Source organism: Leopardus geoffroyi, chromosome B2, assembly GCF_018350155.1.
Source record: "Leopardus geoffroyi isolate Oge1 chromosome B2, O.geoffroyi_Oge1_pat1.0, whole genome shotgun sequence".
Classification (NCBI taxonomy): domain Eukaryota; kingdom Metazoa; phylum Chordata; class Mammalia; order Carnivora; family Felidae; genus Leopardus; species Leopardus geoffroyi.
In genome coordinates, this window is record NC_059332.1 from 130,452,553 (window position 1) to 130,470,942 (window position 18,390).

Sequence of the window (18,390 nt, forward strand, 5' to 3'; positions counted from 1 at the left end):
GGGTGACCACCAAGTCCATTAATCTATACCAGCTCCCTGTGCCATTTGGTCTATAAAACTTTCAAACTTTTTCAGGAGTAGAATTGAGTGATTCATCACTTACATAAACAACTGGTGCTCATCACAACAAGTGCCCTCATCAATACCAATCACCTATTTAGCCCATCCCCCTGCCCAACTCCCCCCGACCCCCCCCCCCGCAACCCTCAGTAGTTTGTTCTCTGTAGTTATGAGTCTATTTTATGGTTTGCCTCTGTCTCTCTTTTTTTCTTTCCCCTATGTTTATCTGTTTTGTTTCTTTAATTCCATGTATGAGTGGAATCATATGTTATTTGTCTTTCTCTGATTTATTATACTATATGTTAACTAAATTTAAATAGCTTAAACAAAAATAGAGATAAAACTAATCTATGGGAAAAACTCCACAAACTTTTCAAATTTTGTTGGCCTATAGTAAAAGTGAGAGAAAAACCATGAAAATATATCATCTTTCTTTGAGAACTCCCTTATGCCTACTTTACACTGGTGCATGGTATTAGTTTCATATTTTTCCAAATAAGTAATTTTACAACCTTCGTAGACAAATAATGGAGCTCCCTTTTCCTGGAAGAATTTCTTCCCTTTATGTCAACCAGTTATTTCTTCCTTCTCATCTTGGATCTTTGGGTCCTTAAGTTATCTTCTCTCTTAAGAATGTCTTCTCAGGTACTCATCCTCTGTATTTCCTTTGGTGGCTTTCACTGGTATAAGGACAAAGTTCAGACCTTTCGTCTTGAATTTAGAAGGTTTTTAACAGTGTTATCCAGATGGCCTAATTTTTTATACCCTGTTTATGTTGCTCAAAAAAGGTTCCTTCATTCATTTCACACAAACTAGATTAAAATTTACTTTGTTTTTTTTTTCTTTCCTAGTTTCTAATTCTTACTCAGAATTCCATCTTCTACAAGGAACAGTTTTCCTTCTTAATTTTATCATTCTTTTTCTATCGTCTAAAAAGTTTTCGAAATTCAATTTTATGACTTCACCCAGCCACCTACCTCTATGTGCTTGTCTATCCATCTATCCATGCACCATCTGTTTGACCAATATTTATTGAGTGTTGACTAATTCAAGGCACATGCAGCTATGTGTAAGTAGTTATAAAAGATTATAAGGCAGATGTACTAAATATATATAGTCTCTTTCCTGGGGTCCAAATATATATAGTAGAAAACTATAGACAAGCGCTTGTTAAGTAGTGCATAGTGCTGTGATGGGGACAATACAAGAGGCCTTGCTAGGCACCCTGAAGCATCTGGGAAGTCTTCCTGGAGATTGTGAAGTTACCTAGGTGAAGGAATAGAGGGAACACAACATTGCAACTGTCATAGATAAAAAGAGAGAGTGCTGTGCTGTTAAGGATATGGAAATAGTCCAGCAGAGTTAGAACTCAGAGAGATGAAACCAAAAAGTCCAAAAGGGACTATATTAGAAGGACCTTGGGTATCATGTTAAGTACAGTTGACCCTTGAGCAATATGGAGGTAGGAGCACTGACCCCCCCCTTCATGTAGCTGAAAATCTGTATATAACTTTTGACTCCCCCAAAACTTAACTACTGATCCTTACTGTTGGGCAGAGCCTTAATGATAACATGCTTACTGTTGACAAAAGCCTTACTGATAACATGGTCTATTAGCATGTGTTTTGTATGTTTAATGTATTATATACTGTATTTGTATAATAAAGTAAGCTAGGAAAAAGAAAATGTTATTATAATTATAGGGAAGAGAAAAAACATTTCAGTATTTATAGGAAAAGTCCATGTGTATGTGGACCTGTGTAGTTCAGCCGTGTTGTTCAAGGGTCAGCTGTAGTTTGTATTTTACTGTGAGAACAATAGGGAGCCATTGCAGTATTTTAACAAGGGAATAACAGTTTGCTGATTGCAGAATGCATTGGTAGAGGACAAGACTGAGCGCTAGAAGACCTGTCTATGCTGGTCACAGGATGATAACTTGATTAGGATAGTAGCTATGGAAGTGGAAACTAAGGGAAAATTTGAGAATTAAATAGTTGAGTCAGTAAAATGTGGCGATTGGTGGGATGTTGGAGTAGGAGGAGGGAGGAGTAAAAAATGAGCCTCAAGTCTTTGGCTTGAGGACCTAAGGTAGGTGGTGGTACCATTAGCAGAGACAGGGTACATTGGTGGTGAGATGACTTTTGGGGGAAGTTGGCAAGGCCATTGAAATATTAGAGATTAGCAAACTCATATGTTTATAGTTCAGATCTAAACCAAGCATGCAGTAAGGCTGGAACTTCGAGTCTGATTCTCTGGAAGTTCACAGTCTTTCACAATACTATGCTGTCTTCCATCTGAGCTGGCTGGGTTAGAGCGGAGGTGATGGCTTTGCAAGACCTTCCCGAGCATGCATCTCCCTTTCTTTTGACTTTTTCCTATTTAATCCATAGCTATGTTGCTTAGATTTATTTTGAATTTATGTTCTTTTCGCAGTGATAATGATCTTTACTAAATGTAATGTTTATATACTCCAGGTGTTCAGATCTTTGAGGAAGACTTTTTAGCAATGTTTTCTGTTCGTTATTGCAGCATCTGAAAAGTTGGAATTCTATTTTGGTTATTTAGTTTTTGTATAGTTTTGTGAAAAGTAGTGAAGATTGTATCTTCTCACAGTGTTTGTTTGAAGTGTTCTTATTTTTGTAGTGCCTAATAGAATGTTCCTTCCCTGTGGGCACTCAACAGATATTAACTGAGTTTTCAAAATGATTTTCATGGAAAAAGAAAATATAAACTTTATTTAGGAGTTAGTGATGCCAGGGACCATTTTATTATTTTCTGAAAATAATATTAGTTTTTTATTACATGAAGTAAAAATTTTATTAATATTGTTAAAATCTTAGGGATATCATCTAAATCTCTCCTAGCACTACTACTCTAAAAAAAAAGGCACAAGGAAATTTAGGATCCTAATCCAACAAAGCTTTCCTTTTTGTACTTACTTTATGTGTTCTAAATATGACAAGCAGTGGAGTGTGACTTTATCTTGCTTTTAAAGAAGCTATTTGCTTATTTATTATTTTAGAGGGTGAGCAGAGGGGGAGAGGCAGGGGGGTGAGAAAGAAAGAGACAGAGAGAGAGAGAGAGAGAGGGAGAATCTCAAGCAGATTCCATGCTCACTGCAGAGCCCAACTGGGGACTCGATCCTGAGATTGTGACCTGAGCCAAAATCAAGAGTTGGACACTCAACCAACTGAGCCACCCAGGTGCCCCAGAAGTTAGGTTTAAATAGGAATGTCGATAGCCCTGTATCTCATTGACTAACTTGGGCTTTGTAGACACTTCCATTCTGTTCAAATGAAGGGGACGCTCCAGAGTAGTCATTGCCCAGAGTGTATTAGTTGGCTAGGGCTGCCATCATAAGATACCACAGACGGGGTGCCTTAGACAACAAACACATTTCTCTCAGTTCTGGAGACAGAAAGTATAAGGTCAAGGTGCCAGCAGGGTTAGCGTTTAATGAGGCCTCTCTTCCTTGCTTGCGGATGGTCAGCTTCTCACTGTGTCCTTCCATGGCCTTTCCTTTGTGTTGTTGCAAAATGAGAGAGAGAAAGAGTGAGGGAGAGAGAGAGAGAGGAGAGAAAGATCAATCTCTGGTGCTTCTTTCTCTTCCTATTAGGACACCAGTCTTAACGGGATTAGAGCTCCACTCTTATGACCTCATTTAACCTTGATTACCTCCTTAAGGGCCCTCTTTCTCCAAATATAGTCACGTTGTGGAACTAGAACCTCAGCATATGAATTTGGGGGTACACAAGCAGTCTATAACACAGTGATAATGGAGTGCAAGGAAATTTTGAAGTGTTTTGGCCTTTTGGGTTTTGTTCTAGCTAGGAACTGAGTGTTCTGGGAGTAAAACATCATATTTTTTTCCTAAGAGAATAGAGTGATTTGTCATATTTTACATTTCATGGTATTTAACATGTTAAGTGTTTAAAGTTGGGTAGGTTAGCATGGCTACAGCTAATCAACCTTGATTTTCCAAGCTGGAGCAGTCTGTCTTTTCAGTTGAAAAGCTACCTAGTGTGTGTGCATGTGTGCATACATGTTAAGAGAGAGAGGGGCAGGATTGCCCTTGGTATGGTGCATGTTTCTCTAAGAGAAATCTTTAACTGTAGTCCTTTGTGAAAACTGATCTTATGGGAGCAGTGAGCTGTGAATTCACTTGTTGTGAGGCTTTCAATTTAAATGAGATTTCAATTGCCTCTTTAGAAAAATTATTTCTAGGGGCACCTGGGTGGCTCAGTTGGTTAAGGGTCCGACTTCGGCTCAGGTCATGATCTCACAGTCTGTGGGTTCGAGCCCCGCATCTGGCTCTGTGCTGACAGCTCAGAGCCTGGAGCCTGCTTCTGATTCTGTGTCTCCCTCTCTCTCTGCCCCTCCCCTGCTCATGCTCTGTCTCTCTCTGTCGCAAAAATAAATAAAAACATTAAATAAAAAAAAATTAAAAAAAAAAAAAGAAGAAAAATTACTTCTAGACAGTCCTGGAAAGTTTGAAAACCTATTTTGTTTCTTGTCCTCTAGTTATTTTGATAGGGCTATGGAAGAATGGAGACAGTTCCACTGTGACCTTAATGACCTCACACAGTGGCTAACAGAGGCTGAAGAGTTACTGGCTGAAACCTTTGCTCCCGATGGTGGCCTGGACTTGGAGAAAGCCAGGATGCACCAGCAGGTGAGTGCTTTCCATCTGAGGATACGGGTCTGCTCAGAAGGTGGCATATTTTTTTCAGTATGGGACATTTAAGACTGATTTGGAAAGTAAGGGCAAATCATGTTAGCTTTTCAGGAGTACATAGTCAACCTGTAATTTTTGTCCCAGTTCTACTTTCCACTTTCAAAGGTCTAAGAAAAATTGGTATTTACAGTCTTTAATTAGGACTTTAAAAATTCAAATAAAAGATGCTCTTTAGTGGTTAATGTAAAACACAATTTTATTTTTAAAATTTTATATTCAAAACATTTGTTAATTTTGTACGTAAGGCTTTATTAAGGACAGAAAGATATCTGCATACCTCACCTCTGTTTTCTGTGCTTAAACACTAGACATCTTATTTTTCTTTGTATCATTGATAATTTTTGTACAAGTAAATTATTCTTGAGCTGTGTCAGGGCTGCTGCTCACGTGAGTCGAATGCAGTCTTGGGAAATATAACACAATAGTTAAATCAGTTCTGTTGATAACGGGTCTTTAAAAATCATAGTCAAAAGCAAGTAGAATTTCAGTTTACCATTGGTAAAATATATTCTTTTATTAAATCTTTAAAATATACTTTATGTAGAAGGCTCATGAGACGTTAGAAAATGCTTTTTCTTTCATAAACATGTTAATGCATTTTTCTTATTTTATGGGTTATAGATAAGTGCTCACATTTGACTTTAAAATATCCTTTTTTAATTGCTTAAAAATTTACCGACTCGTGAAGCAGTGTCTCAATGAAATACACATTGACATTTACTTACGTATGGTAGGACATAAGGGTATGTGGAGGTATACACACACACACACACACACACACACACACACACACATATTGTATTTAGAAATGCTTTCAAGCACATATTTGAAGGAAGACAAACCATCTACTTTACTCAAACATAATTCATTATTGGTGTATAGAAATGCAACATATTTCTGATGCTTGTGCTTTCAGTGTAAACAGCTGTTGCTTATTTTATATTATTAGGCTATCCTCTTTCAGTATATTTTGCTTGATGGCACTCATGAGAATGGGTTAGATTTCAAAATCGATTTCATTTTGCGTGTTCATTGAGATGTAAGTAAAGTGTTTTAAAATGCCTTTTTCATGAACATAAAATATTCTTCCAGGACTTTGTTTTTCTTAACACTTAAACTGATGCCATATTACCTTTGTGGGTTCACTGCATAGTTCAGTTGTGGAGTTAATCTTGAGTTATACTCTGTTACAGGAACTCGAAGAGGGAATCAGCAGCCACCAGCCCAGTTTTGCAGCCCTAAACAGAACTGGGGATGGGATTGTACAGAAACTCTCCCCCACAGATGGAAGCTTCTTGAAAGACAAGCTGGCAGGTTTAAACCAGCGCTGGAGTGTGATCTTTGCGGAAGTGAAGGACCGGCGGCCAAGGTGATGTAGCGGTGATAACTCAAGGGCACAGGGGTAAAGATATTTTGGCAGAGCCTTTTAAGATACAGTTAGATGAGTTCAAAATTCCTCTATTATCTGATATCACGATACGAGTTGTAGTGACATTTAAGACCTCTGCTGTGATGTTCTATATATATTTTTATTTGAGAGAGAGAGAGAGAGCATGAGTGACGGAGAGAGACAGGGGGAGAGAAAGAGAGAGAATCCTAAGCAGGCTCCATGCTCAGTGTTGAGGAACCCGATGCACGTTTGATCCCACAATGCTGGGATTATGACCTGAGCCGAAATCAAGAGTCAGATGGTCAGCCAACTGAGCCACCCAGGCGCCCCAGTGATGTTCTATATTTTTAGAATGTTGTCTCTTACTGTATTTTTAGGCTACCCGTAAAGTCTCACATTTCTACTCAGATGTGATATGTATGAAAAATATCTTTATTCCTCTCATTTCTGACATTTTATTATGATATGGCAACTGTGTGGAAGGAACTTGAACTAGGTCAGGAATACCTTGGACTTGCAGACTGAAGATCTGGGTTCAGGGTCAGACATTTCACTCACCCACTTCCTGATGGGGCCTTGGGGTCTTCTCTGAAATCCCTCTTACTTGGTTGTTCTTAATGTCTAAGGGTGTGTTACATCCACATATGCTGGTGCTTTGTAAATAATATAGTTCCTCATTTGCATAATATAATAAATACAATGAATTACGGTCTGATTTGTGTCAGATTATGTTACAATGCCCCAGATTTTATTAGTGTGTCTTCAGATTGCAAAAATGCTTGATTACCAGTGAATATAATACTCAACATTACAAATCATTTTATATATTGCTTTAAAATTATTTGAAGTTATTTTTGAGACGCTCAAGATTTAATGGATGATTTCTACTTTGCTTAATACATTTCACCCCATTGATGATCTTCTTTTTAGGTTGATGGTAGTTTTGGATTGAAAAGCCCCCAATTTTTTTTTCTAATTTTAATTTTGTAGGTGATATATTAGTGATAAGCTATTGTTTTGTTATGGACCAATCTAATATTTTATCAAGTCCAGTTTTATAGTGTAAAATAGAACATAAAATATGGAGCTATGACTATTTGGCCCATGGCTGCTTTTTATAAAATAACATCATCTGTTGTTTTGTGTGTTTCGGTCAGAGGCAAATAATGGTTTTTGCCTTTGGGTTGAGAGATTGCCATGTGGTAGAGACCACGTTTGGCACCTGGCACACATTGTTTCATTTTATCTTCTCAACTCTCTTCTGCGGGACTCTTAGGCTCATTGTATAGCTTTTGAAACTGAGGCTGAGAGGGGAGAGGTTAAGTAATTTGTCTAGGTCTCACAGAAAGTTGGTGATAGCATGAACTTATGCTTTCACATACCGTGCGTGAACAAATCCCGGAAGACCACAGCTCTCTGGCCAAGTTTCCTCCTCTGTAAATAAGAGCTGTGACAACTTCTCAGAGAAGTGTTATGAGGATTAAATGAGACAGTGTTTGTGAAAAGGATATGGCAAACTGTTCATAGTAAACACTCAAAATATCTAGTTTTTACGATAGTAAGTGAAATGAAAACTTATTCTCTAAGCATGTTATTGCTGAGTTTTGGCAGTAATTGATTGATTGATTTGATCAATATCTTTTGAACCTCTAAGGAACTCAGAGATGAGAATGAAGAAAATATTCAAAAGGACAAATGATATGGTATGATTGAAAAGCATGTTGTTAAGGAGATAACTGTGTTGTCACAGAGGCAGCAGTGATGGGCATGGAATTATTTTTTTTCATGTTTTTATTTAAATTACGGTCAGTTAATATACTGTGTAATATCAGTTTCAGGTGTAGAATCTATTGATTCATCACTTACATGCAACACCCAGTGCTCATCACAGCAAGTGCACTCCTTAATGCCCATCACCCACTTAGGCCCCCCAAACCCTCTCCACGACCCTCAGTTTGCTCCCTATAGTTAAGACTCTGTTTTTTTGGGTTGTCTTTCTCTCTTTTTTCTTTTTTCCCCTATGTTCATCTGTTTTATTTCTTAAATTCCACATATGAGTGAAATCATATGGTATTTGTCTTTCTCTGACTTATTCTGCTTAGCATAATACTCTCTAGCTCTATCCACGTCCTTGCAAATGGAAAGATTTCATTCTTTTTGATGGCTAAGTAATATTCCACTGTGTGTGTGTGTGTGTGTGTGTGTGTGTGTGTGTGTGTGTGTGTGTACATATCTATATACCACATTTTCTTTACCCATTCATCAGTTGATGGACATCTGGGCTCTTTCCACAGCTTTGCTACTGTTGATAATGCAGCTATAAACACTGGGGTGCATTGTACCCCTTTGAATCTGTTTTTGTATCCTTTTGGGTAAATAACTAATAGTGCAAATGCTGGATTGTAGGGTAGTTCTATTTCTGGTTTCTTGAGGAACCTCCATACTGTTCTCCAGAGTAGCTATACCAGTTTGCATTCCCACTAAGAGTGCAAGGGGGCTCCCTTCCCCGTACCCCCCCCCCCCAACTCCTTGCCAACACCTGTTGTTTATTGTGTTGTTAAGCCATTTTGATATCTCATCATGGTTTTATTTGTATTTCCCTGATAATGAGTGATGTTGAGCATCTTTTCATGTGTCTGTTAGCTATCTGGATGTCTTCTTTGGAAAAGTGTCTATTATATCTAATACCTGTTTCTTAACTGGGTTATTTGTTTAGTTTGATAAATTTTCTATAGATTTTGAATACTAACCCTTTACCAGATATGTCATTAGCAAATATCTTCTCCCATTCTGTAGGCTGCCTTTTAGTTTTGTTGATTGTTTCCTTCACTGTGCAGAAGCTTTTTATCTTGATGAAGTCCCAATGTTCATTTTTGCTTTTGTTTCCCTTGCCTCAGGAGACGTGTCTAGTAAGATTTTTCTGACTGGGGTCAAAGAGGTTGCTTCCTGTATTCTCCTCTTGTATTTTGGTGGTTTCCTGTCTCACATTTAGATCTTTCATCCACTTGGAATTTACTTTTGTGTATTGTGTAAGAAAGTGGTCCAGTTTCATTCTTCTGCATCTTGGCCTCCAGTTTTCCCAACACCATTTGTTGAAAAGACTGTCTTTATTCCATTGGATATTCTTTTCTGCTTTGTCAAAGATTAGTTGACTGTGGTGTTGTGGGTCCATTTCTGGGTTTTCTGTTCTGTGCCACTGATCTACATGTCTGTTTTTGTGATGGTGCCATACTGTCTTGATGACTACAGCTTTGTGATATAACTTGAAGTCTGAAATTGTGATGCCTCTAGCTTTTCTTTTCTTTTTCAGGATTGCTCTGGCTTTTCGGGGTCTTTTGTGGTTCCATACAAATTTTGGGATTGTTTGTTGTAGTTCTGCAGAAAATGCTGGTGGTATTTTGATAGGAATTGCATTAAATGTGTAGATTGCTTTGGGTGGTATAGATATTTTAACAATGTTTGCTCTTCTGATCCATGAGAATGGAATGTGTTTCCACTTCTTTGTGTTCTCTTCAGTTTCTTTCATAAGTGTTTTATAGTTTTCCAAGTACAGATCTTCTACCTCTTTGGTTAGGTTTACTCCTAGGTATCTTGTTTGTGGTGCAACCATAAATGGTGTTGAATCCTTGATTTCCCTTTCTGCTGCTTCACTATTGGTGTATAGGAATGCAACAGATTTCTGTATGTTGATTTTGTGTCCTGTGACTTTACTGAATTCGTGTGTCAGTTCTAGCAATTTTTTGGTGGAGTCTTTTGGGTTTTCTATATAGAGTATCGTATTGTCTGCAAATAGTGAAAGTTTGACTTCCCCCTTGCTGATTTGGATGCCTTGTATTTCCTTTTGTTGTATGATTGCGGAGGCTAAGACTTCCGGTACTATGTTAATAGTAATGGTGAGAGTGGACATCCTTGTCTTGTCCCTGAGGGTGGGGGAAAGGCTCTCAGTTTTTCCCCATTGAGGATGATATTAGCTGTGGGTTTTTTGTATATGGCTTTATGATTTTGAGATATGTTTTCTTTATCCCTACCTTGTTGAGGCTTTTTATCAAGAATGGATGTTGTACTTGGTCAAATGCTTTTTCTGTATCTATTGACAGGATCACGTAGTTCTTATCCTTTCTTTTATTAATGTGATGTATCATGTTGATTAATTTGTGAATATTGGAGCACCCTTGCAGCCCAGGAATAAATCCCACTTGATCATGGTGGATGATTCTTTTAATGTACTGTTGGATTTGATTTGCTAGTATTTTGTTGAGAATTTTTGTGTCTAAGTTCATCAGTTCTCTTTTGGCCTGTAGTTCTCTTTTTCAGTGGGGTCTTTTTGGGACATGGAACTTAGGCATCGGAGGAGAAGTATCTTGAACTGAGGTTTGAAGCATTTGTAACAACTCTCCATAAGTTTATCCGAGGGAGAGGCTTCTAGGGAAAAGAAGTTGAACAGGCAAAGGGGGAAGGCATGAAATAGCATGACCAGGTGAGAGATTTGCAAAGTTACAGGATAAGGAGGATTCAGGGGACCGGGGGTGGGATCGGAAGCTGAGGTCCCATGGGGTTTTGTGTGCCGTGCTAATGAGTTTTCATGGAGAGTCCTTGTAGCTTGCAAATCATCTAGCTCCCAGGCCTTCTTAAGGCAAAAGATGTATTTGCTGGCATGGTATTAACAATGCTAGCAGAAATTCTGCTAAAGATTTTCAAATGGATCTCTGTGGAATGTGGTAATTATTCCTCCTGGAACTAACAAGGTGAAGCTAATACATATTTTACTCATTTTGGGGAAGAGATGAGAATAATGAATCTCTTCTGCAACATCTTATATTTTAACTAAAGCAATATTTATTTTCATAAATTCATGTTTGACTTCATTCCAGGTTGTAACTTATCTTAAATTGGGGCCACCTTGCAATTTTAGGAGCTTGTGTGTGTACTGGTATCAGAGTCATTGAGGAATAGCACACAGTTTAATTTGTTTTTGTATTGAGTGCTTGTAGTTACATATTTGTACAGTTTGTCAACTTATGCTGTTATTCCTTAATGAGCAATTGTTATCTGTTTAAACATAAATCTATAACTTGTTTTTACTCTTAGTGATAACATTTAAAGGGTAGATTATATTTAGCTAGTTTGAGGATGAAAATTTTGTGACTCAAATATGTTATTGAAATTGCTTGATGTTAGTTTCCTTCATAGAAAATATATCCTTCATAGATATATTTTCAAAATACTGAGTTAGTCATGATTATGAAACATTGGAAATATAAATTCCAACTCTCTCTCTCTCTCTCTTTTTTTTTTTTTTTTTTTTTTTTTTAGCTAGCCAGCATATAGTGCAACATTGGTTTCAGGAGTAGAATTCGGTGATTCATCACTTATATACAACACCCAGTGCTCATCTTGACAAGTGCCCTCTTTAATCCCCATCACCCATCTAGACCATCTCCTACCCACCTCCCTCTGTTAACCCTCAGTTTGTTCTCCATTGTTAAGTCTCTTGCAGTTTGTTTTTTTCTGCTCCTCTCCCCGCCCCCCCCATATTTTCATCTATCTTTTTTCTTAAATTCTACGAGTGAGATCATATCATATTTGTCTTTTTCTAATTGACTTATTTTGCTTAGTGTAATACATTCTAGCTCCATCTGTGTTGTTGCAAATGGCAAGATTTCATTCTTTTTGATGGTTGAATATTTCAGTGTGTGTGTGTGTATGTATGTGTATGTATATACATGAATGTGTTTCCATGTACATGTACATGCATGTATACACACACACGACATCATCTTTATCCATTCATCAGCTGGTGGACATCTGGGCTCTTTCCACAGCTTTGCTATTGTTGATAATGCTGCTATAAATATCAGGGTGCATGTACCCTTTGAATTTGTATTTTTGTATCCTTTGGGTAAATACCTAATATGCAAATGCTGAATTGTATTGGTAGATCTGTTTTTAGTTTTTCGAGGAACCTCCATACTGTTCTTCAGAGTGCACCAGTTTGCATTTCCACCAACAGTGCAGGAGGGCTCCCCTTTTTCCACATCTTTGCCAACACCTGTTTACTGTTAATTTTAGCCATTCTTCCAGGGGTGGTGTGGTATCTCATTGTGGTTTTGATTTGTATTTCCCTGATGATGAGTGATGTTGAGCATCTTTTTATGTGTCTGTTAGCCATCTGGATGTTTTCTTTGGAAAAGTGTCTATTCATGTCTTCTGCCCATTTCTTAACTGGATTATTTGCTTTTTGGGTGTTTAGTTTGATAAGTTTTTTGTAGATTTTTAATACTAACCCTTTATCAGATATGTCGTTAGCAAATATCTTCTCCCACTCTGTAGGCTGCCTTTTAATTTTGTTCATTGTTTCCTTCTCTGTGCAGAAGCTTTTTATCTTGATGAAGTCCCAGTGTTCATTTTTGCTTTTGTTTCCCTTGCCTCTGGTGACATGTCTGATAAGAAGTTTCTCTGGCCGAGATCAAAGAGATTGCTGCCTATTTTCTCCTGTAGGATTTTGTAGTTTCCTATCTTACATTTAGACCTTTCATCCATTTTGAATTTATTTTTGCATATCATATAAGAAGGTGGTCCAGTTTCATTCTTCTGCATCTCGCCCTCCAGTTTTCCCAACACCATTTGTTGAAGAGACTGTCTTCATTCTTTTCTACTTTGTTGAAGATTAGCTGACCGTATAGTTGTGGGTCCATTTCTGGGTTTTCTGTTCTGTGCCACTGATCTACGTGTCTGTTTTTGTGCTGGTGCCATACTGTCTTGATGACTACAGCTTTGTGATGTAACTTGAAGTCTGGAATCGTGATGCCTATAGTTTTGCTTTTCTTTTTCAGGATTGCTTTGGCTATTCAGGGTCTTTTGTGGTTCCGTACAAATTTTGGGATTGTTTGTTGTAGTTCTGCAGAAAATGCTGGTGGTATTTTTATAGGAATTGCATTGAATGTGTAGATTGCTTTGGGTGGTATAGACATTTTAGCACTGTTTTTTTCTTCCAATCCGTGAGCATGGAATGTGTTTCCATTTCTTTGTGTCCTCTTTGGTTTCTTTCGTGTTTTATAGTTTCCAAGTACAGATCTTCTACCTCTTTGGTTAGGTTTACTCCTAGATATCTTGCTGTTTTTGGTGCAACTGTAAATGGAATCAATTCCTTGATTTCTTTTTCTATTGCTTTGTTATTGGTGTATAGGGATGCAACAGATTTCTGCATGTTGATTTTATATCCTGTGACTTTGCTGAATACATCATGTATGAATTCTAGCAATTTTTTGATGGAGTCGTTTGGGCTTCCTATATAGAATATCATGTTGTCTGCAAATAGTGAAAGCTTGACTTCCCCCTTGCTGATTTGGATGCTGTGGTCTAATCGCTGAGGCTGAGACTTCCAGTACTATGTTAAATAGTAATGTGAGAGAGGACATCCTTGTCTTGTCCCTGAGGGTAGGGGAAAGGCTCTCAGTTTTTCGCCATTGAGGATGATATTAGCTATGGGTCTTTCAAATATGGCCTTTATGATATTGAGGTGTGTTCCCTGTATCTGGACTTTGTTGAGGCTTTCTGTCAAGAATGGGTGTTGTACTTTGTCAAATGCTTTTTCTGCATCTATTGACCGGATCTATGGTTCTTATCATTTCTTTTATTAGTGTGATATATCATGTTCATTGATTGGGAATATTGGCCTACCCTTGCAGCCCAGGAATAAATCACACTTGATCCTGGTGAATAATAGTCTTTTAATGTTGTTGAATTCGTTTTGCTAGTGTTTTGTTGAGAATTTTTCCATCCATCTTCATCAGGGGTATCGGCCTGTAATTCTCCTTATTAGTGGGGTCTTTGTCTGGTTTTGGAATCATGGTAAAGCTTGCTTCATAGAATGAGCTTGGAAGTTTTCCTTTCATTTTTTAATCTTTTGGAACAGTTTGGGAATAGGTATTAACTCTTCTTTAAATGTCTGGCAGAATTTCTCTGGGAAGCCATCTGGCCCGGGACTCTTGTTTGTTGGGAGGTTTTTGATTACTGATTCAATTTCTTGCTGGCTGTGGGTCTGTTGAAATTTTTTATTTCTTCCTATTTCAGTTTTGGTTGTTTGTGGGTTTCTAGGAATCTGTCTTTTTCTTCCAGATTGCCCAGATTGTTGGCATATAATCTTTCATAGTATTCTTTGATAATTGTTTGTATTTCCGTGGTGTTGGTTGTGATCTTTCCTCTTTCATTTGTAATTTTATCTCTTTGGGTCCTTTTTCTTTTCTTTTTGAGAAGTCTGGCAGGGAGTTGATCAATTTTTGTTAATTCTTTCACAGAACCAGTTCTTAGTTTTGTTGATCTGTTCTCCTGTTTTGTTTTTGTTGTTGTTGTTTCTATATCATTCAGTTTTGCTCTAATCTTTATTATTTCTCTTCTTCTGCTGGCTTTAGGCTTTCTTTGCTGTTCCTTTTCTAGCTCCATTATGTGTAAGGTTAGGTCATGTATTTGCAACCTTTCTTGCTTCTTGAGATAGGCCTGAATTGCAATATATTTCCCTCTTAGGACTGCCTTTCCTGCATCCTAAAGGTTTTGGACTGTCATGTTTTCATTTTCATTCTTCCATGTATTGTTTTATTCTTTAATATTCTGGTTAACCCATTCATTCTTTAGTGGGATGTTCTTTAACCTCCATGCCTTTGAGGCCTTCCAAATTTTTCTTGTGGTTGAATTCAAGTTTCATAGCATTGTGATCTGAAAATATGCATGGTATGAACTTAGTCTTTTTGTACCTGTTGAGAGCTGATTTGTGACCCAGTATGTGATCTGTTTTGGAGAATGTTCCATGTGTACTCGAAAAGAATGTGTATTCTGCTGCTTTCTAAGTCTTTTCTTTTAATACAAGGTTTATAATAGTAGTTGAGTGTTTATAAAGCTGTTATTTAAGTTAATTACTCTTTAATAAAGAGGGTAAATTACCTGTCTTGGTATTGTCAGTCTTTAACAATTAATACTATTGTTTGATTTATTTATTTTAATTTCGAAGCAGTGTTCTTTCCTGATGGATACTTAAAAATGAAAACTTGTGATTATGTAGTGATTATCATTAGATTTTAAACATTAAAAGACTTTCAAATATTACCGACTCTGTTAAATATGCAAGTACTTATTTAGCATTGGGTTATATTTATATAGTGTATCATATGTTAGTTTTTTTGTGATTAAAAAGAAAAAGTCATAGCCATAAAAATGTAAATTTTTATTAGGGATAACAAAATGCAATTCATTTAAAAAATTGCATTTAACTTTTAAACTGGCAGCTAATAGCCACAACTATAAAAATAATGATACCACCACCAAGCTGTAAATAGCTTCCAAACCCTCTCTGAAAAATACATAATCTTGTCATCATGAGTTCTAGTCATATTCTCATCTTCTGACAGATGGTTTATATACTTATAAATGTTATTCTTATAACATTTAAAAGATCTAATTAAGGCAGTTCCTTTTTTATATTCATATGACTATTTGTTTCCTTATATCCTTTAAAACTTTTGCTTTGTTTTTTCTAGCTCTCTTTTTATAACTTGGTGCTATATTCAAATATAATACTTATTTTAACAAGCTAACCAAATTTCCATTTTTTCTTGTCTTTCCTAATACTTGTAAAAACTTTCCATTCTCAGTGTCTTGCCTTCTTATTCTTTCTTTCCTATGAATAGAGTAATAGTTGCCACCTAATGTGAATACTATGTCATATAATGATGACTTTTTATCTCCATGGACTACTCAAAGAGAATTATGTGTTTTTCTTATTTTTTGAGGTAAAGACACTTTTCTTTCTTTTTTTAAACTTCCATTATGTTGTACAGTGGTCTCTAGCTTTAAAAAAATCTTTTGTATTAAATTTCTGTAGAATTTTTCATGACGAAAGAAGATAATGTTTAGTTTCAATGTTTTTGAGTTTAATGAAGGAAAAATGTTTATTATCATACTATCAAAGAATCTTTGGTATTGGACAATGTACATATCACTATTGACACTCATTTAAAAATATATATTAATTTTTAGGAACATTTTTGTGTGTGGTATATTTAGTCAGGATATCCAAAGCAAATATATACTGTTCTAATTGGATAATTTTTGTCAATGTTTTTCAATAATGTATTCTTTTAGGCTAAAAGGAGTGAGTAAGCAGGTGATGGAATATAGAAAAAGACTAGATGATATTATCTGTTGGTTATCAAAGACTGAGAGTGCTGTGCAAAAGAGATCAACTACTGAGCTGGAAGAAAACCTGCAAGAATTAACAGTAAGTGGTTTATTTGTCTCTATATTTGCCAGTGCTTTTTGGTGCATGAACATTTATGCTAAAAATAAGAGGTTGCATGACTGAAGAAGAAAAGGGGAAGAAACTTTGTTCTTTGTGGTAAATGTGGTGAACTTTAGAGGAATTTTTTTTAAGAGCAGCTATAATTTTGTTCTTGCAGAGGTAAGGTTTCACTCATAGAAAAGTGACAGATCATGTGGTCTCAGTATTAGATCAAAGATTTTTAGGGTATTTTAAACAGACTTCAACATTTTGGAATACAATAATACTGTAAAGTATAGTTCTTTGCTGTTAGATTTAGAAGATAGTTACTGATAACTATCTTTAAAACTGAGTTTTTTAAGAAAATTCTAAATGACTTAGGAGCAACTCATCACAGCTTACTATATAGGCTTCTCATCATGATTGTATTAATCAAATGTCCTTTGTTGATCCACAACTAACAAGAATTTTTTATAGTTATATATGTATGCAATATGTAAAAATATGTAAAGATGAATATATATAAATGTATCCAAATATCCATACCTTTTTTATATCTATACATTTTATATATTTTGTGTTAAGAATTAAAATACTGTTGCAGAACAATAAGATTAATGTGCTCATATTTTTATTAAAAAAAAAAAAAGAAATTGTTAGGGGAGCCTGGGTGGCTCAGTCGGGTGAACGTCCGACTTCGGCTCAGGTCATGATCTCGTGGTTCATGAGTTCAAGCCCTGCGTCAGCTCTGTGCTGACAGCTTGGAGCCTGGAGCTGCTTCAGATTCTGTGTCTCCCTCTCTCTCAGCCCTTCTCCCGCTTGCCCTCTGTCTCTCTTAAAAATAAATAAACATTAAAAAGAAGATTAAAAAGAAATTGTGCATGTTGAAACACACATGTGCATGCATCTAAGTATGCCTAAAAGGATGCCCCCTAATTGGATGAAACATTTTGCTTAAGGAGTATGATTGAGGCATTTTGGGAAAGGAACTTTTAATATAATGAAAAATATGTGGCAAACAATTACTAAGTTTTCTTCTTGTTAGACAAATATCTAACAAAATTGTTCCTGTTTTACCTAAAAATTTCAATAGTTTTCTTGGAACATTTCACTCTGTAAACAATTTGGGGGCTGTCACAAAGAGTGCGATGGTATATTAGGTTAGGTAGAGATAAGGTAGAGATGAATGCATAAGGTGTTCCTGTGGTTTCTTTCTTTCTTTCTTTCTTTCTTTCTTTCTTTCTTTCTTTCTTTCTTTCTTTCTTTCTTTCTTTCTTTCTTTCTTTCTTTCTTTCTTTCTTTCTTTTTTGCGTTTGATTAGAAAAGACATTATCTTCATTATCTAAGAACAGAATGTGAAACTGCCAATGTAAATATGATATAATATGACCCTGTTAAGAGATGAGGGTAAAGAGGGCCAAAGCACAAGGGCATACAAATGCACCCTGAAAATGTGTGTTCATTCCCATATCAGTTACAGTCTGTTAATATAAGTTCAGAGGCTCCTGGTGGTTCAGTTGGTTAAGTGTCCAACTCTTAGTTTTGGCTCAGGTTGTGATCTCCCAGTTTGTGAGTTCAAGCCCTGCATCAGACTCTGCGCTGACAGTGTGGAGCCTGCTTAGGATTCTCTCTCTCTCTCTCTCTCTCTCCTTCTCTCTGCTCCTCCCCGACCCTCTCAAAATAAACTCAAAAAACCAAACAGTTTGTTAATATAAGTTCAGGCTTTTATAAGTTTATTTTCTAAGAAAATAAAAGAAATTAGAAATCCACATTTCTTTTTTTTTTAATGTTTATTTCTGAGACAGAGAGAGGCAGAGCATGAGCGGGGGAGGGGCAGAGAGAGAGGGGGACACAGAATCCGAAGCAGGCTCCAGGCTCTGAGCTGTCAGCACAGAGCCCAACGCGGGGCTCGAACTCACAGACCATGAGATCATG

At 36.6% G+C, this 18,390-nt stretch overlaps 1 protein-coding gene across 8 annotated transcripts in view; it reads left to right on the top strand.

The window, feature by feature from the left end:
- Positions 1-18,390, top strand: part of UTRN (utrophin) — a 519,130-nt gene that overhangs the window by 228,222 nt on the left and 272,518 nt on the right. For all 8 annotated transcript variants that reach the window (XM_045499918.1, XM_045499921.1, XM_045499919.1 and 5 more), the window contains 3 exons: positions 4,582-4,732; positions 5,989-6,164; positions 16,320-16,455. In XM_045499918.1, coding sequence (XP_045355874.1) covers positions 4,582-4,732; positions 5,989-6,164; positions 16,320-16,455 — 463 coding nt within the window. The remainder of the gene's footprint in view (positions 1-4,581; positions 4,733-5,988; positions 6,165-16,319; positions 16,456-18,390) is intronic.